Source organism: Colias croceus, chromosome 14, assembly GCF_905220415.1.
Source record: "Colias croceus chromosome 14, ilColCroc2.1".
NCBI lineage: Eukaryota > Metazoa > Arthropoda > Insecta > Lepidoptera > Pieridae > Colias > Colias croceus.
The window spans coordinates 5,469,798-5,494,516 of NC_059550.1; the positions used below are offsets into that span (position 1 = coordinate 5,469,798).

At 33.9% G+C, this 24,719-nt stretch overlaps 1 protein-coding gene across 2 annotated transcripts in view; it reads left to right on the top strand.

Moving 5' to 3' along the window:
- Positions 1-207: 207 nt before the first annotated feature.
- The window catches only part of LOC123697419 (protein TIS11), a 29,640-nt gene continuing 5,128 nt past the window's right edge, over positions 208-24,719 (top strand). Inside the window, exons 1-2 of one of the 2 annotated variants that reach the window (XM_045643933.1) lie at positions 208-905; positions 20,584-20,625. In XM_045643933.1, coding sequence (XP_045499889.1) covers positions 846-905; positions 20,584-20,625 — 102 coding nt within the window. In that variant the 5' untranslated portion in view covers positions 208-845. The remainder of the gene's footprint in view (positions 906-20,583; positions 20,626-24,719) is intronic. The other variant, XM_045643934.1, reaches the window with a different exon arrangement.

Genomic DNA, 24,719 nt, shown 5'->3' on the forward strand with positions numbered 1-24,719 from the left:
TAGATCAAATTTGCTGTAGGTACTTGGAAAAGAGAGGACAACGATGAAGGAGTTTTGTAATTTTTGTTGTGGCGCGGCGGGCTGGCAATAACAAAACAGTTCGCCGAGATTTGTCGATAGCGGCCGAGAGTACCCGAATCTCGTTCCAAAACGTGATCGTGCTGTTTGATTTGAAAACAAAATTCACCCGCCCGCTGCCGGCTCACGAGTCACGGGCGAACCGAATTGCAGGCTCAGTGCGCGAGCAAGCGTGATACGGAATGAACGTGTGGTGCGTTTTGCGCGGACGTTGACACTGCGATTTATTTTTTTTAACTTGCGATTTATACAACCAGAATTAAAGACGTTTTGGAGTATAAAGTCGGACAAATAAAAAGTTTTTATTGTCCTGAGTTTACTTTTAAGTAGTTCGCGCAGAGTTTTGACCAAATTTTGTGAATTTCCGTATAGACGCGAAAAACAAGTGAAGAAGACAATTCGAAATCAAAGAACTGTTTTGTACATTTTCGCATCATTTGCGAAATTGTGTTCAAAAATTTACTGGCACTTACGTGGAGGGTGAATTAAAAAAATAACTGCCCCCGGCCATCTAGTTCGGATTCAATCTGTGGTCGCCGAACGAAAAAAACAAAAGCGCATCGATTCACTTATATTACAACTTCAGATCTACAGCAGCATTTTAAAATTCTTGTTCAATTCATCGTGAACTATTTATTAGCTCGCGCAAAAAAATTACAGTGAAATCCTAACCTAAAAATTATCTTAGTGGATCAGTTCACGACAAGAGAAGCGCGAAGCAAGTATTAAAACCTGGATCAAATTTAGTGCCTTCTTCGTTCTACATAATGTCTACTGCCATAATGCATCAGTCTGCGCTGTACGACTTTGGTGATCTGTTCTTGAAGGTAAGTTAACTTCTTGTAAAGTTTTATTTTTTTTCTCCGATCATCAACTAGGTAGGTACGTAACTGATTATTGTGTCTTGATAGGATTTGAACTTTATTTAAATGAAATATTGACGTAGGTATATAATGTGAACGTGTAATGATGACCTATATAAAAGTTTACCCTTACCTTTCGGTTTTATTACAACGAATTGATTATAAGATTGTAGGTGTTTAGCTGTTTTATCTTTGTCATAAATGAATCTGATAATCGCCTTGCGAACATTTGAATGATATAAAAACAATAAGTAGGTATAATTATTGTAGGTAAGTAAAAATTTACTCATAAATAATAATCCAACCATATCGCAAGCATAATAATTTAAATTGATTACCTAGTTACCTCGCTACCAAAATGTTTGATATTGTTTAATAATTGAACACCACGTGGTGATAAATGTTTATATTTTTTTCGATTCAAACGCCGATAAACTTTGTCGTGCATTTATTATATAGGTAACTAACTACCTACCTACCTAGTTAGTGATTAATTGGAAAAGCCATCAAACTAAAAATTTCCAAAACCAGGAAACGACATCAATTCACAAGTCCTAGTTGGTAGGTAGGTATGTAGGTACCAATAATATTCGAAGTGATAGGAAGGTAAACTACAGAAAAGTACTTAGCAATTACATAGGTGGTACCTACCTATGTTTCCATTTGGTCGTAGTAAAGTGTACATCTAGCTTTATTACGTACCTAGTACCGTAAAAATTAAATAGGGTCATTGCGCCTGTTCGCGTCCACTTAGTGCAGTTGGAAAGTTTGAAGGAGAAAATAAAAATGTTCCAGAACCAACGCAAAATTTTTGTAACGTGTTCGTTACATACTTAGTCTATTTTAAGATTTACTTTCAATTGTGTTGGAAATATCATGTGGTTTTTATTTATCTAGAAAAATAGCAGAATTAGGCGTTTTACCCAGTTCGCGTCCAAAAATTCCAGTTTGCGACCACCCCTGGTCCAGTTCGCGTCCACCAGCTTAGAAAAGGAATTAAGAGTGTATTGGGTGATATTTTATCAGATAAATGCAAATAAAATTAGATTTTAATAAATTATTTATTTACGAATATAGTTATTTAATAAAAACCGGCCCAATGCGAGTGGGACTCGCACACTGAGGGTTCCGTATTATCCTGTTTTTTTCATATGTTTTAACTGTAAATGATTATTTTTTCAATGTTTCCCTTATTTGTGCTATAAGACGTTGCTTCGTACCAAACTTCAAGTGGCTGTATTCACGTTTCGTACCCTGTAGGTTTTGATTCCCTTGCAAATGTCGAAATTTGCGAAAATTTGCAGCATAAACTGCTGTATCTTTTGATTGCTTTGGCTTCTAAGTTTGATTTTTTCACTGCTTCACTGGACCGTAGATTTGAGTATTCAATATACAGAAAAACAGACCGGCAGACGGACATACAGACGGACGGATATCAAAGTAAAAAATAGCATAAAAATTTGCTAATTTGAATGAAAATTTAAATTATCAACTTGTGGTCTTAGTCAAAAATTTACAATCTACATATTTTAACAAACAATTCATTGCTACGTCATGAAAAACAATGTGGACGCAATATGTTCTATTGTTATGCACTAAGGTATAGTTTGCGCCCACCGTGGACGCAAAATGGAAGTTGTACAAATTCGGTGTAGTAATTCGCGTCCACCTTATTTTAGCTATTAATTGTAAAAGAAATAAGTTGATTTATAATCCATACTATTCCATGTTTTGTTATCAAAGTAAAGAAACAGTTACATATTCAAAAATACACATTTAACAATAAGTTAAAGGCGACGTTATTACCGTCAAAGGCGACGCTGCCCACTATTTTTTTCTCAAAATCCCGCGCGTTTTAGCTCTAGCCAAAATTATTTTTTTTTAATAGGATAGGCGGTCCGCAGGCATATTTTGAATATGTTTGCATGTCTCTTATACATTGAGGTATTATCGGAAATTTTTCTTATTACAATTTCAATTGACGTAAACCATTATAACTCAGCCCCCGGAATCACAGACACAATAGAAAATCTATTGTGTCGTGGCCCGATCGGGACGCTCGGGGCGCAATGGGTTATACCAAATTAAAAATAAAAGTAACTTAGGTACCTTAATGAAACTGTTTGAACTCGTATTCGACTGCTTAGTTTACCTATATCTAAGTAGTATTACATCATAATATTGCCTACGTAAGTTTATCCCTTCGGTAATGTATTTATTGCACTTCTTTAGTCCAATTACCTATACCTAGCTAGGTATTTAAGATATTCCATCATAGAAGTAGGTAGGCGTTTTTAACGCTGCCATAAAAAGTCTTGGTAACACTTGAAATAATAATAATAAGCAGGAGCAAAACAAAACTAATGGAAACATTATAGGTAGTATTTTGTCTAATATTCCCTTAGGTTATTCAAGCTAGATAAATAATAAATGATATCATTTATTATTTATCTAGCTTGAATAGCATTACAATAAGTAATGCAAACAATATTTCTTCAGAATACTTACGTATCTACCATATTATTAATTACGAATTTCCCATCCGCAACGCTAAATCGAGCTTTACAAGGTAAGCTGATTTTACCCTAATACCTTTTACCGCTCAACTCGATGGTTCCTACTACCGTAATTACAGATTACGGAAAATCTGTGGAACCAGTAACTTGTTGCGTGATGTTGCCATAGTTGATAGTTGCGGGACTTGTACACTCCGGTAGGTAGTTACATTAAAAATCTGATCGGACTAGGCGAATAGCCAGTTTCCTCTAAAAGTAAAAGTAATTCGATTCTACAGCCTCTTGAGAAATACTGACGGTTTGTCGTATACCTAAGTATTTTTTACAAAAGATTAAGTAGGTATTAAAAATAAAGGCTGAACCTAAAATAAAACAAGTATTACAAAATTATAGTACGTGTGTAACATTGTTAAAACTACCTCATTGTTCATATCTTAATGCTCTTAAACTAAATTTTAAAGTTATCGTTTTCTCAGAAATGGGGACTTTTTGTAGGTATTACCTAGGTATTTCAGTAAAATAATGTGAGTGTGAAACATAAATATAAGAATAATATTCAAGGAATTCTGTTTAAATATTCTTATATTTTTCATATTATTGGTATACCTATATAGGACATAAATAATAATTAATGTGTAATCTATATAAAAGTATGAAGATAAATTGGATTATGCTTATACCTTCAATTATAAAGTTAAAACGCACAATTTATAAATTTTAACGTCAATGCCAATGCTATGTATTGGTTGAACTATATAGCATAACTTTGGAACCTGATGTTATTACTTGACAAATCCTTTTCAAATCTCAGCAGGGGTGAAGCACAGACGCGGCTAAGTGGTGTGACTGGTGTGGCTGGTGTGGCTCATATTATGATTATTCCATTTTATAGATATGCACCTTATGCCCTGGACGTAAGAGTCATACTTGTTTATGGATAACTTTTTGTCTTCATTCGTGGCAGCAGAGTAAAACCAGTTCTATTAACTAAATCACATGGTTATAAATCGTTTGGTTCTTGTATACGCTACCTGCTCACGGTTTTTGTGGTTTCTTTATATTGCGTATAGCCACTTGTTGCTTAGGGTTGCCCTGTTTTATATTCAACGAAGCACATAACGGTGGGGTAGAGTGGAGACTAGATTAAAAATGTTTTATAGTGCATTCGAGTTAACATTAAATGAAGGCCCAAAACGTACCTATATGTATGTGATATGAGTATCTTTAATGTTATAAGTTAATACATCCTTAAAAAAATATGTATAAGGTACATACTACATAATATATATTTGGATAAAATGGGGTTGAAGGTTATAATCGATCTCGCAAATAAAATAACGATTTAAGTAACTCCACAAACATCATCGATATTTGTCAAGCTAAAATAAGAATTAGTTACCACGATATCATTCAGTTGCAGTTAAACATTTTCAGATAAATGACAGTGGGAATTTTGAAAGGTGCACCGTAATGCCTTTACAACTTTTTGTTATTAGAGTTTTGGCCGTTGAAAAGCATCCGAACCGTTGTGCTCATAAATACACCTACAACCGTCTACCTGATGCCTATTTACAATACACGCCATTATATTGAATTTTTTTACAACTTGCCAGACATGAGATAAAGAGTCTTTGTCTGTAGATATTATAGGTAGCTTTGTTCAGATTTCTACAAGGTCGTATCCCAAAGTTCGAGGGGAGTGTAAACAATTGGAAAGTAACTTGCAATAACTTTTTTTTATAACTCGAATGCAAGGTGACGCAAATAGTAAACAATTTAGCTTTACATAATATATGGAGGGTGGACATTTACAGAAATAATTTAAGTATCTAGTCTAATTTAAGTCGAATGATGCGGGCATGAAATACTTATATTTAAGTTTCTATTAAAACTTAGGTCAATTAATCGTTTTTTAATTAGTCGCATACCAAAATCTTAAATTATTATTATTACCTATTGTTAGTTGGTCAGTAAGCCGTGTAATCACGTGGGGTATCGAAGCGTGTTATCGCGTAGAGCCGCACTAATGTTGATTATTGCACTATACGTTATTATTATAATAATATTTGCAAAACTATCGGAATATTAAATGTTTTCAATTCTGCGTTTGCGTCGATGTAGGTTACGGACTACGGTTATTTAAAATAATGGGTTATTCTAATATTGTAGACGAGATGTAACATAAAGCTTTTATCAGGTTAATTACATACATACATTTTTAGAGAATAATATAAATACCTATTTTATTTATAAAAATGTATCATTCACTTCAGACGTAAGTATGCTAAATTCTTAAAACATTTTAATTATTTAGTGATCAGTAATGTTTCAATGATTTATTACATGTAATATTCATCTCACATAAAGATGTTGATGTAAAACGACACGATCATTTTTACACGTGTGCTGATAAAAAATAAAAACCATTATGTCTGCTTCATTCATTGCCAAATTTTGCTGTCTATGACGACATTGATATGCAGTTATCAGTTTGTCGAAATAAAACGAGCAGAATTAAATATGTATAATGTATATATAACCGATATTTACATTTAATAAATATAATTTATATATTCCTACACATCTACATGTTTTCCGTTCACATTTATTTATTCTTAAGTTACTTATGGTTGAAAATTTTCTCATGCAAATGAATGCGTACAAAAGTTGGTAGTCTTCATGCAAGTAAACACAAACTTTCCACGGTTTTCGCAATCAAGTTGTAAGGTTTCTCAAACGGCCGGTTCTGGCCTCAGTCACCTCCGTTTCCCAACAGCTAGACATTGCAGAAACCTTCGAGTGCAGCTCGAACAATAAGTGTCGATCGTGGGAGCAGTGGTGTCAGTTAGCATTGCTCGTGTACAATAAGTAATATCGAATTATTTCCTCGCATGCTGTGTTGGCGAAATAATATTCCGCGTGTCCCACGCGGAATAGTCAAGGCGCCATTTTGCTACGCTGATCCAAGCAAAACGAAAAGTCAACATTGCCTATCTTTGTTTCAAGGCTTTAACAACAATACATTCATCAATATTCAATCTTATGAGTATTTTACGTTCCATCGAGTTGTTGCGTTCACCTCTTTACGTATATTACGAAATGGGCCTACCGTAGTGGCAACTTCTAGTCTAATGCAACCGGTCGATGCCGTCCGATTAACGCCTCGCTGCCCAAGCTATAAATTCACTGCATGTAATTAGAATACTTCTCATTTTAATGAATAAAAAATAATAAATTAAAAAATTAATATTGCATGCGAATTGTGAGGATAGCTTGAACTTATTAACTGGTTAGCTTAAAGTGTCTTTTTTAGAATTCCTACATTAGCTTCTTTACGCGTTTGTCTCCGGTCATAAGGGAACCTTTTGTTCCTGGCCTCGCTAAGAGGATACTACTCGACATTTCACTTATGGTCAACACAAGTCAAGGTAACTATCGCGTTTTCTAACACAAATTTTTGTTTAGATTATTAATATGCGGCTTGCCTTGAACGGGCATCGTTCACACTGAAGAATCCATTACGAGTCGGTTTCGACAAACCGTTGGGGACACTTAATTTAAGACAAATGTGGTTTGGCCCTGATGCATAGGTTACAGATATTGCCGCAATATTGACACATACGTATTAGATTCATACAGGCACGTATACCTGCTTACTCTAAATTTTTTAATGTAAACGTAGAAATATTGAAAAAAATAGTAACGAATGCAAGTGAATGTTATCGAAGTATACGTTGCTAATTGCTTTAGCATCAAATGCGAAGGTTCATTGCCGTGAAGGCGGTGACGAGTATCGCCTACGTTCGCGTTCTATGCTAGGATGACACATTCTTATTAAAATATGTACATGTGTGTTTTATACTTTTTGTTTGGTTTCCTCTTTTTTCCAAAACCTTACCTCCAATGTTTCGCTGTTCTAAGACTCCTGCTTTGCTTTCAAATGGAAACTAAGTCATTTCTGATAAGCAGTCACGTGTCGCAAACTATTATCGCAAATCGTTAACATGTTTTGTTATTAAACGTGAATTTGAAATGTTCGCATTTTAAGTCCTACGTTACTTTGCAAAAAATGTTGAATACGCAACAAATAATGATATTAAAAAAAAAAGTCTCTATCAGTAAATTATACCGCGCGGCCAACTGATAACCTCCTCGTTTTTTTTGAAGTCGGTTAAAAAGTCATGATGGTTAGTCAAAAAGTTATCAGTATGGTTAATTCGATTTATAATAATTGGTTCCACATTTTTAAGTACCTACATATCATTCATATAGCAATATTTTATCCACAATTTTATCGTATTACCTATATTGTAAACGTGACTTTAAATTAGAGAGTTCAAACAAGTTAATAGTTAGCGTAAGTACTTATACATATTGATAATGCATATCTGAGGTCTTATGTTGGAGTGCAGTGCATAAACAAAGGGTGCTGTACTATCTTATCTCGACGACTGATAACGTCTGGAACATTATTAGTGTTGCTACAGAAAACAATGTGGCCTGTATACTCACTGTCGTTCAAACCTTTGTTTAAATACCTTTGCCAAGCTTATCCTTGTCTTTATAATTTCAAGAAGTTAATTATTATTTTTTCAATATTCATGTTTAAAATCATAACAACAGCCGAAAGGATATATTCTGACAGGAATTTGTATCCTTTATACAGGTAGAATAGAAATAAATCTGTATAGTTATTGGCATTATTTCAAAATCAGTTCCCATATCCGTTTCACCTGAAGCGTGTGCATAGAAATACACGTAATACTTAAGCCTGCTCAACGTCCATGTCGAGGGTTTGACTGCAGTTTTGGCACACATTCGCCACAACTGTTGCGTCACAGCTCGGAATCGAGCACAGGCCACGGCGCGTAACACTTTTACCATAACTGCGGCATCGACCGACCGCTTTGCTCTCGCCTACCCACTTTTGCTAGTTGTTTTTACATAATTGCTCGTAAAGAACGTATCAGCGTGCTGTTACGCAACAGCAAAACATCATTTGATATTCTGGTCGTGCTTAAGAGGGTCACTGTTTCGTGACTGGTCTAGTTTAAGTTTATGCACATATGAGGTAAGGCAGATTAAATCTTAGTAGTTAGTACCCGAGGATTAGGTAGGTGCTTTATACACATAATGTTTTCGAGAATGGTTGTTTTATATTCTTAACCTTGATGGATATTTTTCGCTTATCGCTAATTATGTTAACCATTTTATAAATATGGTCATGTGTGTTTAAAAGCCTTTGTTATATGTAAAGAGAAGGGGTTATATGTGTGACAGCCTCGAATCGTTCATTCAGCAAGGCATGCTTAGGAGCTGCGACCGCGCGTCTCTTGGTTGTGTAGTTGTGTACGGCACGTTGTGTTGGTTTTGAGATGCATTACAATAACAGCATAAGCGTAAGCCGAGCATAGCGACATTCTCTCGGCCGAAACGGTCTTAACTTTCCTTTCTGGTTTCGTAATGACATGGCCGAACGGAGAGGAGCTGACGCCTTCCAGCGCAGTCATTGTTTCACAAATCACAAACTTAACTCAACCGATTTTAATACACCATTCAGTTAAGCGGTATCGAAGGCACCCTGCCTTATTTCACGGTGTCAAAAACTATTTAATTGAAAAATAGTTTTAATTTTCTCGAGCTTTGGGACAGCTTTTAACAATAGATACTGAACGTTTTTTAACATGAATCATTTCTTTTACTTAACAGTAAAAAAATTAATCCTGAAATTGGAAATATTACTGAAGTTAGGTAGGCACTAGGCAGCCCATAAGCAAAGTCCGTAACCAATAACCATAAACGAGATGAGTGCAATAGTTGCAGCGTCACATTGCGCATGTTTCGCACGATTGCAGTTTGCATAAGACCATTGCACAAACGTTGCTATTACAGTGATTATAATTCGCGCGTGCTGCGATATCTTATGTGCTCACGGTGCAGGAAGAGAACTTTATACTCTTTCACTTTTAGTATTGTTTCATTGTACCCGCTTCGCCTTCCTATATAATTTCCCTTCCTAATCCCTACTATTTCATATTATTGCGTCTCTTTATTACACCAGAGTACGCCTTGAGTAATGACTAGGCTTCTAACCGTTACAACATTTTATTATTGCGTAAATAGCACGTAATTTTTAACATATTATTTTGTCCTTTAGCCTACTATACTATAACGTTATTATTTATGGATGATTTGGAGGTGTGAAATATATTGATATTTAATACGCTAAATATTTAGCTTATAATGAAGAACTAAATGACTTCATATATATTACATATCAAATTCACATTCACTTAACGACAAGTAACACTATTAAATGTATGTTCTTATTCCGTTTTATGTAAATAGGGTGTCACCCCAATTCAAAAAGCACTGCGCAATTGGGCACCTGTAAAACGAACCAACGACCTCGCGAGCCAGCATGTGTCATCCGACCCGACACATTGTATTTTAAACTAATGTAAAATTATAATTTATGGATCCGTGTTTCATTAACTTAGTCATTGCTATGCTAATTCTATTACAAAATGGTATAAATTCTACCCTTCCAATTCTTATCTTAAATTAATTTCTTAAATACGATGTGGCCAATTTTTATTGAAGCTACATATAGAGTTATAAGTAGTCTAGAATCTATAAATAGTGTTTACGTTACGACAATATTATTATGATAAAACAAAGTTTATCAGCTTATAGTGTTGCTTACAATTTGAAGACGCGTTTTATCTCATTGTTTGTCAGTATTATAATTATTTATTTAAGCTACAATAATCACTTTATTAACACTACGTAGTTGTATTGTTGATACAAATATATTACAAGTCGCATTAAAATAGTATAATTTTATAGTTATTGTTTGTATTCACCTAATGTGTGTAAATAAATGGTAATTAATAAAACGCAATTGCATTGCGTTTATCGCTTGTTTATTACAATGGATACTTAAATATACATAGCACTTATCACTGTGACTAGCGTCACGTTCACTTATGACTTATTGGTTTATTAGTAGCATTACAAATCGTATTATTTTATACACAATTTCAAATTAGCTAAAATTATTACATTAAATGACGAACTGACTAAAGACTTCTGAATAGTTCGTACGAGACCAAACTAGTATTTTTCAAACCATTTCAATTCTTATAAGTACTTATGTATAATCTATTACATTATTATTAAAAGTTTCTTTAGCTTATTAATCTTATTATAAATAATCAATTTAATTCCACAATATCGCCAAATAAGGAAACCAATGAAGAGAAGAATACCAAGTGAAATAAGTGTTACGCTACAGGTGGTTTCGATCTGTGAGCACGTACTCGTTTCAGTGATAGTAATTCTGATCTCCGTTTATAGAATATAGTGTGTCAATAATGAAAGTGGCGCATTGCTCGACGGTAGGTCAGTGCCGTGGTTGTTGCATAATCTATGTCACAGTGAACATCATCGTGCCAATTTTGGTGTAGCTGATTGATCGACACTTAGATTTCCTATTTCGTCGCTTACGATTCAGCCTCGTCATCAAAACAAAGACTAGTAGTACTATACGTATCTTCCTTGAGTTGAAATGTAATTATTGATTAAGGAAACTCGCATTATCTCAAGTGCCTACGTGGATTTAAATACTATGGTTATAATTTATATATATCTAGAAGTGCATATTACCGGTTTTATAACATCGTGCATGTTGAGCGTGCAAAAGTGCATAGCTCAAAGGTCAGGTTTCTCTCAGGTGACGGAAGTGCTAGGATGTCGTCATATTGGGTATTGGGCGTCTTGGTCGTTTATCAGTGTCGATGAACTCCTGCGATACCATATACCGATAAAAAAGAGTTGTTTCATTGTTTTATTTCAAGTAGGTAGGTAAAGAAAATAATATATTTATTATTGTCATTAAAGGCGTTGAACTTCCCAAGGTCCCCACATATTTCCGCCTTTGCAATCCACAGACACTTCCCCGAGCTAAATTCGTATTGAAATGTTTAATGACTGCTTTGTTCTCGCTTTATTTATTGTGATAATGAAGTCCTTATACTTGTTGCTTTGTATTGGAGTTATGTAAATTTTTCCGTCAACGAATATAGGTCGCATGTAATTTAAATTTCGGTCACTTATTAACTGTGTTATTATATTGTGTAATGTTATATTAGAACGTAAGTGCAGTACATAATCTTGTATTACACTCCGTTATTATTACCGAGGTTATCTAAGTAACAACGCAACTAGATACACGTAATGTGGATGTAATCTAACATTAATAAATTAGTACCAGAGTTGAATGACTATTCACTATTAATCTATCAATCAATGTAACAGTTGTTATTTAATACGTTAGTATTTCTATCCAAGTGCTTTGAATACGTCTGATCATGTAATTGACATGTTAATAATTATAGTATTCCGAAATAAATTTGCTTTTAATTAGTTACTCTTTTGTCTGATAAAGAAAAACTCAGTAACTTGAGCACAAAAAATTTATATATTTAATTAATATTTACTCGTAGACGTAGCATGAAATAAAATTGATGGTTTCACGTAAAGGATCACACGAGTGTATATAAAATACCTGTTCATAGATTGTGTATAGATCAGTGATAGCACGGTATTATCAAATCGCGGCTCGCATGCATCGTGCACTGATGCGCACGAGTGGATTCGTACCTACGTACTCAAGGGCCCATGAAATGCAGCAAAGCATGCACGTGAATTATTAAAGTGAGCTCTTGTGCTCATTACAACCGTTATTATTCTAGCAGAAGAACTTTAATTATTCAATTGTAGGGAAAGGCCAAGGTGAAGATAAAGTTTATGCTACTCGTTAATTTTTATAGGCCCACATTCGGGAGAATTGGGTGGAGGGTTTCGTTTTCTGTTATGGCTTAATACTAATAATTAATATTCCTTCTTATTTAATAAAATATGGAAATTGGTTATTCTTTGGCGTTTAAATTATACTTTTTTGTAAATTCTTAGCTTGTTTATCAATTCTACGAATACAGACGGTTATTAGTCCCTATGTATTAAAACAAACGTCATGTGAGCCTTGTACTGAAGCGTTTCGCAACATTAATTATTTATTTGTTAATGAGAAATGAGTTGTGGATAAATAATGTAGAAATATACTATATAGTGACAACTCAATACACAATGAGAAAATATAATAGGTACTTGTTTCCAGTGAAGTATTTCATAACGACGATATTATGTACCCTTACACATAACTTTTGGGTGAGGAGTCATCACCGTAACAAGTGGGGTGATCTATGACATGATAGTCAGACATGCATCAGTGCTTCATCGTGGAAAATTTTAACGTACTTTTCCAGTTTCCTTTCGCGTTTTTATTTCATACAATTAAATTCGCATAAGACGTGAGGCTAATTAATATAAGCTTTTTGTTTTCGTTACAGGAAATCTTACATATATTCTGAAGTAGATAACCACTCAATATTTCCAATAAACAAGGGTCACATAAAAAATAATCGGAACGTGACGCAAGTTGATAACTTATCCGAAACTAGTACAGTCAGTTCAAAAGTTATCGAATTGACCCCCGCCTGATATTGTTTCCTCGACAGTTTACCGCAGTTTGTTCAACCTGCTTTGTGTTTTCACTGCTTTATTTACATGGCTGATGCACTAAAAATAATCGCGCAGGAGTCACGTCCGGTTCTCAAACACATCTTTCTATGAATTGCTAAGCGAAGTGGTACACACATGTTGCTAATTCACACATGCATTAAAATTGCGGCAGCTTTTTTGATATTAAATTAAACGAGCGAGCTTGTTTACATCTACGAAAGTATTACGTATATTTTATTCGACTCAAAGCGAGGAACGATGCACAACGCTGACCCGCATGCATGCGTCGTTAAACGAAAGTGAAACTGGTCGTAATCGTGGTTGAACTTCTCTATTTTTGACAGATCCGTGGGCTTGGAACATCTGAACATGATCTGAACAAAAGGTTATTTACGTTCTTTACACGCCTCTCTTGAACATGCATTATTTAATAATTCACGACTGAGTTTGGTGTGTTTCATTAGGTACTGTCAAAACATTTTGCAAAACTAGCACAATACAATACCTACGTCCTCGTCGCCTCGACTAAATTGCCATATATAATTTGAATTACACACAAAGATATGCCGTGTATAGACATACTTTGCACTATTTGTGATTTAAAGAACTTCATTACAATATAGTTGATATACCAATGTAGACTACAATTATTATAGAAAGACCTAGTGCATTTCAAGTACCTATATATAGTTAAAATGTAAACATCAATATGTAATAATCCTATAAATTTAAACCATAATTATTGCAATCGTCGCCATAACTGACGCATCCGCAAAGATAAAGACAACCATATTTAATTTACAACGTGTTTGATAAAGAAAAACATCGCACGATCAAAGGTCAATTACGTATTCGCGCTGTTTTAATTGAATTGTTAGAGATGATATTGAGGAAGTAAATCTAATGATTCCTCACCAAGTCTCTCCTTAGCTTGACTTTTTTAGCTCTATAGTTTGTCAAAAAAAAATCTAAAGGAATAATTTTATTTGGATTCTTTGAACATTTATTTTTGGGCAGATTTTAGGATTTAAAATTTTAAGGCCTATAAAACCTACCCTAAGTGCCCATTTGAAAAGTCGTGTCAAGTGTAATAATTTGCGCTAATTCGCAGTGGGAAAAGTTTGTGAGCGGATGTGGCACATCTGTTGCCTTGGAGACATAATAATAAGTAATTAGCGAGAAGGATGCCCACGACCCGGGTATACTCGCATAATGTGTCCCACACAATGTATACTTAGGGCTGGCATACTGTATTTTAAATCTCTTGCAAAGAATTTTAAATAATTTGTAGGGTGTATGTAATATCATTTATTTGATTTAGTATTGTTTATTATGTACTGTATATATAGTATAGATGTATTGTATACTGTATTTTGGATACAGTATACAATACATCTATAAAGATCAAGAAAACTTGAGAAAAATGAAAATCATTATAAAAGTGCATTGCAGATTTGATAGATTTATTTCTTTGCGAAATTGGTAAAAGAAAAAATACTTTATAAAAGTCTAATCTGTTAATTAGTTTCACAAGCGCGTTCACATCCCTCCATTTCCGTGCACCCCCAACAATGGACGAATAGTGCCCGTAATTGAACAATTGAAGACGCTACTTGACTTACTGTTACAATATCTTACTCACGACTCACAGGATGTTACCCATATTGTACAGCCTATTTAAACATTTTATTGCACTTCCTAATTTTAAAATTTAAGTTTACTTTGTAATTGTTAATTTTATCACCAATGCGATTTGTTATCAATATCAGCTGATTGATCTAGACGAGCGATGAAAGGATTGTTAACACAATATAAGTTATCTTAACGTTATGAACATTATCTTGATTACCAATCTAATTACTTCTATAAATGTGATTTTGATATCTACGTTTGCTTCATAATATTATGTATACAGTTTACTCTTCAAACTATTTGAAGAAATGAAATTATGGAATTTTGTGTAATTTGCTGCTTTAATACTGATTCAATTCTAGCTATTTAATATTTATGAACAAAGTAATTATTGCTAGTAATAACTTTTATTTTGATAAATATTTCCTAAATAGATAGCAATATGTAAATATGTAGTTCTAAGGATCGCTTATTTTATTTTAAATTAAATATTAAATTAATATTATGCCGATTTAATGTTTTGATTGCAAAATTATACAAATAATAATAATAAAGTATTTAATGAATTATCCTTATATCCGCTAGAACCAAAATGGTATTTTCATATCTAATAACTTCGTTAATATCGCCTTATTAGCATGTTTAATGGGTGGCAAGAGAATCATAAGAATAGCAATAATTATTAAAAGCATAATATGTATATGTATATAAAATAAAATAGGTGAAGCGTTTGTTGATGGGCCCATTCGCCTCTCGCGAAGGTCAAGCCATTCGCTCGCACAATACGGCATCTTGGCTTGACGACCGAACATCTCATCCACGATTAATAAATAAATTATATTTAATTATATAATGGAAACGACGTAGGCCAATAGATAGGTTCGATAGTTAGCTAATAGATAATAATTTTATTATTGATATTATATTGAAATATCTTAAATTATAGATTGAGCTTGCGACTGGGAGCTTATGTATATTCATTATTCGTGGTTTAATCTCATTTATAAATCATACGGACTTATAAATTTCGTAATTCATAACGAAATAAACAACCATTATTAAGCTTTGCGAAGAAAGGAAATACTGTCGTTTTTTTTAAATACGATTACTAATTATTGTATTTTGCCATAGATTGCTATATCAGATCCTTATTACTACAATAGATTTCTGCTGAGTTAAATATAATATAACTAAGTACATATAATACATTGGAATTTTTGTAAAATTTTAATAGACATTGGACATTGACCATAATATATTCTGTGAAGTGTGTGGTTGCACATAGGTTCCATTCAGGTTTTCGGCTACCAAGTTGTTATTATGAATGTAAATGCTTAATTGAAACGCAAACAATTTGAAGGCGCGTGGGCACGTCCGCGTCGGCTGCGTGGTCAATGTTGCTAATCCAGTATTTCAGTAAAGTTGTGAAAACGCCGGGTTGCACAACGCGAGCGTGTTACCTCTTGATGCAACACTTGCAACGATATCCCCGCTACGGGACAACCTTCGATTTCCCTCATTATGACACACTCGCGTTTGCTCGTCAAAACCAATCTCATGACGACCTATGAGAGTATCTTTATTTAACACATTTCAAGTAAAGATGCTGCCCGTGCTAAGCTACATTGAATTACACAAGAGACCTACATTTCGAAATCGCAGCGCTGAGAATACTAATGCTTTGCTTTAGAGCCCTGGCCTATACGAAATATATTTAAATAACAATTAAATATTCATTACGGTTGATTGACGCTAGTGATGGGAACAAATATTTAATTGTAAGTATATTAACTGATTCTTAATCCTATGACCACATAATCGAATTGAGTTGGTTCAAAAATCTAGAAAGGGAAATGTCATTTATTAATTAATTTGTTGATTCAGTAAATATATAATAATGTATTTTGCAATATACACTAAAGTATAATTATGTAGGTAATAAACGCCAACGTTATGAAACCAAATAATAACAGGCAGACTTGTGTTCCGTGATCATAGGCCGAAACCAAGGCTCTCGAAGACAATGCGCCAGAACAGGGACACCGCGGAATCCACATTAGTGAACGTAAATTGTGATTATGTCAGCTGTTCCATAGAGTGCTTCGTAATGACTATCTGAGCATTGTTTTGCACGCACGTGGGATCTTATGCGGTACAGGGAGAAAGTGGCACAGCCGCCGGCAAGGCCGTCTTGTCGCTCTCCGACCTTCGAAATTAAGTTTCCGGGATGTACGCAACTAAATTATTCTTAAATGCAAAAAGCATTGCGATTGCTTTAATGTCATTAGCGTAAGTGTTAGGTAAATGCATGTTAGCTAATGAGAGTTATTTTTATGAAACATTACGAAAAGATTACATTGAACGATAATTTCTGTACAATAACATTATTCTACATTACATTCTTCTAACGACTATTTGAAATTTTGTACGTATTGAAAGTTTAGTGCACTGTGCAGTGCATACTTGGACAGGCATTGGTAAGCATCAGAAAATGTTTGTCTATTTTAATCCAGTGTAGCTGCTGCGTTTTGAATAACACATGATCTGCGAGTGCTTACCTATGATGCGACTCGCGTGACAATATATTGTGATTGCAACATCGTGCGCAAGAGTTGCAGTCGCGTGCATCACGCCCGCAACTGTAGCGTAGATCCGCAAATATTATAATGTCTTCATAACGTCGCATTATCACGACAAGTAACAAGCACAAATTATATGCTTAAAACTAGGTTTTACATATTCACTAAAATAATAATTGTAGAATGCATGTTGCCCACATTACATTATGATATACATTAAATAAAACTAAAACTAGAAATGAAGTTAATTCTTTAACATAATTCTATTTAAGTGCACAAATAAAACTGAAAAATTTTGAGGATGTTGAAAATATTTTATTATTATTGTTCTCATTTGTTTTAACCTTCATTTATGTAGATGGGTTAAAAAAAAGAAACATCTGACATATTGTATAAAATTAATATAAGATAACATTCCTTGACTTCAACAGGTAAATTATAACGTACGATAGTCCGTAACATGGCATATTTGATTGGTTTCATAGAATCGCCACGTGGTTTTCAATTCACAATGTCATATTGATCACTGCACAGCGGGACTGTTGTTGAAATATTATACGACATTGCTTTAGACATATAATATTCTAGTCTGGTCTATAAACACATTATAATACTTTGATATTTTTGAAACGACATCAATACTACGGCTATAATTTCAAAATCCGATTTTTGCTCACTCATTTAATTAGTGATTATCGCATCCTATTTTTCAACCATTTCAATTGAACCGTGTTTTATATGAGACATTTTACCATCCACAATGTACTTCTTTATTAGATACAGTCATAGTATAATCTTGCCTAATATTTTTAATTCAATGTTTCTGTGGCTTTCGGCCTTGAGGTCGGCGCTCGTTTATATAATTACATATACAGATACTGTATTTACGATTTATCTATTATATTAAAACACAGCAAAATAGACTATTTTGTTATTTATACCTTTTATTACAACCGTGTGTATAAAATAATAATTTACTATATAAAATAATAATTTAAATATTTTTACTTACACCTATCACCTAAGCTTGAAAACAGTAAGACGGTGTTAGTCATTGAAGTGAGGTTACAGAATAATATCATATTTATTTCAAACGGAAATGGTAATAGAAATTGCTGACAGAGACTTGTGAAAGACATTGTCATGAAAACTGAACAGTTTATACGTACATGCACTTTATGATAGTAAATTAAATACAAGATAATCCAATAATGTTGATCAACTAGACAACGTAAGTCGATGTTAACACGGTCATTAAAGTTTGTGGCTATTTTATGGCAGTTTATCAGCCGTTAATTGCATACATCCTAACGTCTGGTGTACTTAAAGTATGAAGTATTTAAACGGTTGATGATACGGACGAACGTTGAATTTATTTTGGATCGATTAGATTTACAGCCCTTTAACATAGGTATTTTGTGTCTTTAAAAATTATGTATATAATATGTATTGCCTTAAAATTAGTATTTCTTTTCAATCATTCGAATATACAATTAATTTAAAAGCAAAATTGTAATAACTTGGCTGATCAGTAATTTTCCATTCGCGTCTGGAGGTATCTATTATTATTTGTTAGCAATGTAAACAGCAACGATACGCTCGCTGAATTAATGTCCCCAATTCAATTGAAGTGTTTCATTAGCACAAGTGGCTGCGATTGCTTCGTTGATCGTGCGCAAATCTGAACCCAACTTCCAACTGTCACTTACACATAACAAGAACTGCTTGAAAACTCGCTGATATTTATTTTCATCCTTTACAATTTTATACGATATTAAATCGCCGATTCCTACTCGTCACGGATACATTACCTTATCACCGTACCATAAAATGAAAAACCGTTAAAAATTCGTTTTATTTCAATGTAGAACCAACGCGAAATTGTACACACTACACATGTATTGAAATATTTAATTTATACATAAGTTTTCTTTGTAAACTTATTTAGTTGGCAGTACTAACGAATATAATTAAAATAAACATCTTGTAAGTTACGAGCCGTAAACACTTGGTTTTACCGTGTGTGAGTGGACATTTAATAACCGGTATTGAGAAAACCTTTCGAGTTATTTTCATTTATTTTATGATTATCTTTTAAATCGTTATGAACGTTCGAAAACTGCTCACGTTTTTATTCAACGAGCATAATGTATACTTTACCTGCCAATGTTGTTAAGTTTTTTAAAGAGCCCTTGCATACTATTGAATATAGAAGATATGATATATAAATTTCTTGGAACTAATTATATTGTGTGTCAAAGTGAGATTGAAGACATCGTCGTCTGATTTAATTAGGGTACAGCCGGTTGGATGTTGGATGACTTGTTTGTTGGTACTCGGGTACCGGGGTCAATTCTGATTAAGTGACGTAACGTTCACAAGTGAATGTTCCCTGGACACGCTGCCTGTCTGTGTTGCGAATATCCACAAATCTTAATATGGGAATACGTTATTGTCAGACCAACTATAAATTCTTTAAAACTTTAACGTAAAACAAATATGTAGGTATAATTTGGTTTAACCGGTTTTTCCCATATTTATTAACGTAATGATAAAACAAATCATTCACTTAGCCAACGGAATGCGGGATCGGCAGGTAATTTTGTACAATTTGATTTTATAACATTAAAGAAATTCTACATTATTTAGGTAGGGACCTGGTACGTAATTTTTTTACAAAAAAAAAATGAATAAGGTAGTGAAAAATTAACCCTTTAGATATATAAGTTACATATTCATATAAAATTGAAGAGAATATTTATCAGTAAATACATAAATAAAATTTTATTTTACCTATAAAACTACGTAGAATTCATTATAAGTGAAATAGGTGGTATCAAAGTAAGGTCACACCGTAATTTCTCAAATAATTATTATGTATTGTTTAATTTCTATTAGAATATATTTATATACCTAGTAAGGCTATACCTTATAATTTCAATCTTCAGCTGTTGCTTTTATCTGTAAATAAATGATCTAATTTGTTGAGTACAAAATAATTATCTTAGTTTTCCGGGCGCTAGCTGGCGTAGAGTACGGTTTTACTTTCTTATAGGAAGCTATCGCTTTCATCCGAGACCGGTTCGTTGCCTACTAGATGCTTATTAATTTTATCCAACCTACAGGATTTACCTTTTAATTAAAAGTTAAAATCCTTGGGATGATTTACTAATGGGGTCAGCATATTTTTGGAGAACCTGCATTTACTTATTTGTTTATTATTTATTTGTGGTCAATACACGTCGTATGCATATCATACCTTCCAAATACATGATACGTATACTATTAAAATGCAATGCCTTTAATTAAATCATTTTTTTTTTATTTCAGGTGAGACCCGATTACATGGTCGATGATGGAGTAACGAACTCTGTAAGTTGAACTCAATCATTTTCGTAAAAATGATGACCTCAACTTTTCGAGCATGCTTGCTCTTAAATTTTTTATGTTTTGAAGAAATCCGTTATATCGTGTCGCTTCGCAGTCGCATCGTGTACGATTTTTTATAGGAATTCAATATATAATAATCTCACACTATACTTTAGATATTACAAAATATTAAATCTAATCATATTTGCTAGGAGTCTAGTATAAAAATAGCCAAAAGCTATCTAGTAACCTTGTAACTAACATTGACCTTGTAATGTCGATGCACTTGCAACTAAACAGTGTATTTGCTGGCGGTCGAGGTGTTTATTGAAATTATTACTCGTCAAGTATTTAACCAACATAAATTTGTTTCAAGATACATTTGTGTATACGTACTCGTCCTCAGCCATGTTACTATCTTTCACTGTTGACATTCAACTCGGCTTGAAAACAATTAGACTATGTTCATTACGCTTTTAAAGGGTGTTGATAACTTTCTAAAATGGGCAGTGAAAAGTTTACTTGACCGACAACACAATAGGAGCTAACAACATGTTGGCCATAGAAAATGTTTTTCCATTGTTCACTATTATTTTTGTATTAGTCATATTCTACAAATCGCGGGGAAAGTTTTGCCCGATGTGACGCAACAATAAAAATTGCGCGGACAAAGGAATTGCTACAACGAGATATGATTGACGTAAGGTCCCTAATGATCGACACTAATGACTTGTTCTATTCAAACATTTTTTACATATTTCGACCCGTGTTTGAGATTATCATAATTCATAACTATACCCATACTTGATTGTTAACATGGTTGTCGTGAGTGACGTTGTTTACTCGTCCTGTTCTGCAAATCGACATCGAGACAGCTTTCTGTTGTTGCATCTATAAATAAGGAGGTGCTAAAAGCGGCCCGACCAGGGGACTACTTCCTCTGCTTTGAACGGCCGAGGGGTTTACATGCTCGACTTGTACGGAGCCCTTTGTTGACACTCGCTTTACGGCTCCACCTCGCTCCGAAGTTTATAGCGCTCGCAATAAACACGCCACGCTGGCCCGCCATAGCCCGCGTTCGTCCATCTTTAATCGAGCTCAAACGTCTTAGTCATCATGTAGTTGCAGCGCTCCGATGAAAGATGTAAATATTATTTCTCAACTGCGCTTAACAATATGTACCTACGTGTCCTGTCCCAACGCTGTTGTTGTTTTATAACACGTTTCACGAAGTCGACTAGTTCAACAATTGTGAGATTGTGGTTATAAGTTTAACTGCCGCGTGTCAATATCGTGCCATTGTTTATGTCAACGAACTCATATGTGCATTAGATGTGGTCGTTAATAACGTAATGTAATAGTCGTTAACAGACAACGATTCAACGATTCTCGAAACATCGGCTTCTACTAGGTACGTGATTTCCTGTACGGCTAGCGTCTCTGTGAAAATTCTAAATTCAATATGTATTGTTTCGAATAATAACCAGAAACAATCGTTCTGTGGGTATTCAAATAAAGTTGAACGAGTGATGGAATTTTTACCATAGGCGGCGCGTTCTTGCATCGCAATCAGAGTCGGCGGCCAATCTGCATGCGAGGTGGCCGGTGCGCGTCCGGTCTTACTCACCCACCAGTCGCGCGAAGTCACGCTTAACATATCGCCGATAGGCATGCGATATGCGTGTACTAGCATCCTGAAATATCATTTCATTAGTCATCAACATACTTTAATAATTATCACATCCCACATGCGTGGTTATCTCATAATTCCTACATCCCAAAAAAGCAAGTGTCTCGTTGAATATATTCGTATAAGTTTCAATTCTAATTCTATCTTCTCCCCAACTGCACTAATCAACAAGTGTTCGTTCCAATTACGTTACCATCGGATTCCTAGTCTTTGCGGGAGAGCATAAACCGTACAAATTGACATTCTGTAGCTATTAATGGAATGTATGGCAATTATTACATTTATATGTGCTCGTAATGTTATCTTTTGTAATAATGAGACCGGTTGTGGTAAATGCGTCATTTATATAACGACACACAGTTAAAACAGACAGCAGTCAGTTGTAACGCTCTGTCACAGACTGATTCATAGCTCTTTGTTTACGATTTCAAAATACTCCATTTAATGCTTTCAAAGAAAGCCTTATTAATCTCGTTGTTTATGTATCTTCAATAAAGATATCAATATTTATTGAACTATATTACTAATTATATATATTAATACGTAAATTACAATCTATTATACCTATGTGATTGTAAACAATATACGAATGCAAAATAGCGTCGTAAAGTTTAACAATAGAAAAACAATGTATGAGACATCCGCGCAAGTATTAACCACGACTCGCGACACCAACCTCCCTTATATGCAAATCTAAACAAACAAAGAGAACGTTTTTATATAAGACATGAGGGGCGAGGCGTAAGATTGAAAGGTTAATGACTATATTGCCATTATTGGAGGCTGTTTGTGAGATTACGAGGGGACACAGGATCTCTGCGCTAGTTATTTTCGCGCAATCATTCAATAAACGTGATGGTAGCAATCGACAAGACCCTCGTCTTGGCTCTTGGAGAAATGGGCCAATTTGGATAGCCCGTCAAACTTATTTGATCATGACCAAATGAATAATCCCGTTTATCATACGATATTACGAAAAAAAATATTGATGTTATTTTCACCTATTTACTTTCCTAATAAATTAATTACGATGAACGCTTCAACAATAAATTCACCCTTGATTAAAGCTCTATCCTGAGAAAGGACCTACCTTTATGACTCATTTGTAAATCCCACGCGAAGTCTAGTATAATGTAGAACTTTGTTGATGATTTAAAGTGTTCAACTGTTCAGATTAACAGAAGTCTAGACATTAAATCCATCTCTAATAAAAACAAAAAAGTTATTGCGACGACCGAGCGTTTTATATCGTTAAAAGTTCATTTAAATATAGAACGCATTTGATTAAAACCAATTAACGTTCAATTAAGCTACGAGTGGTCCCTTGTTTGGTTGTCGCTATATCAATTGTCACGAGACTGTCTTCGAATCGAGTTCATGTTATTTGTATTATGTTGCAGGAAATAATAGACGTATCCATAATAAAACGTCTCCAAGATAATAAATGATATCATTATAGTGATATTATAGTTTACCAACATTTATAGATAGTGTGATACGATAACTATTGCGTTTGTTTTAAATGTACAGATGTAAAATGTTTAGTCTAGTCTTTGTTATAAACTGGGTTAGTTTTAAATCTTTTCGCGGTCGTGATTTGAATTGTTAAATTCGATCTTTGTACCGTTTAACATTTGCTGAAAACCGGTAACCTGAATTTGTCTCTTTGTTGCGGTGCCGTTGCCCTCTTAGGTTATCTGAAAACAGAATATATTTAGCAGGACCTCGCATGTACACTCGCAAGAGCCGGCGAGGTGTAAATTTTACTCATTGCTAAAGTAAATACACATGCTGTCATGAGTGTTTTCAGTCGGGTCGATAACCACACAAAAATAACTCTATTTCGAGCTTAACTATAAAAAAATTAACAGAATATTATTCATGAATAATGTCTTTTTAGTAATAGATATTCAATAATCGATTTTTATACTATCAAATATTGTAAAGTTGGCCGGTAAATTTTTTAAATTATTATTTTAAAATCCTGTTTGTGTTATCCTCATTTGATTTTAAGCTGATTTGCCGGTTTTCGTAATGTTGACATTATCATATGTTTGAGATCATCGTGTATTCCAAAGTTGTAGAGGATTCAGATCACCTTGCATTATTACATAACGTATGAACTAGACGCATGCTAATAAAATAAAGTATGTACTTATGTAAAGGTTGCAATTATTGCACTTACGTTGTTTCCTTACGATCTAATCTTTGATGCGTTGTATAATTTGGACTTATCTGATTAAAAACGTTGATAAAATTTGTGTCTTTATGAATACACAAGTATTATCTAAAAAGTCAATGGCCTTTCTACAAATCGCTTGAATCACGGTGAAGTAATTTTAGTTTTAGTGATCCCTTAATGGTATTCTAATCATTGGTCGACATACGTCGTGATAATTTAGTTTCC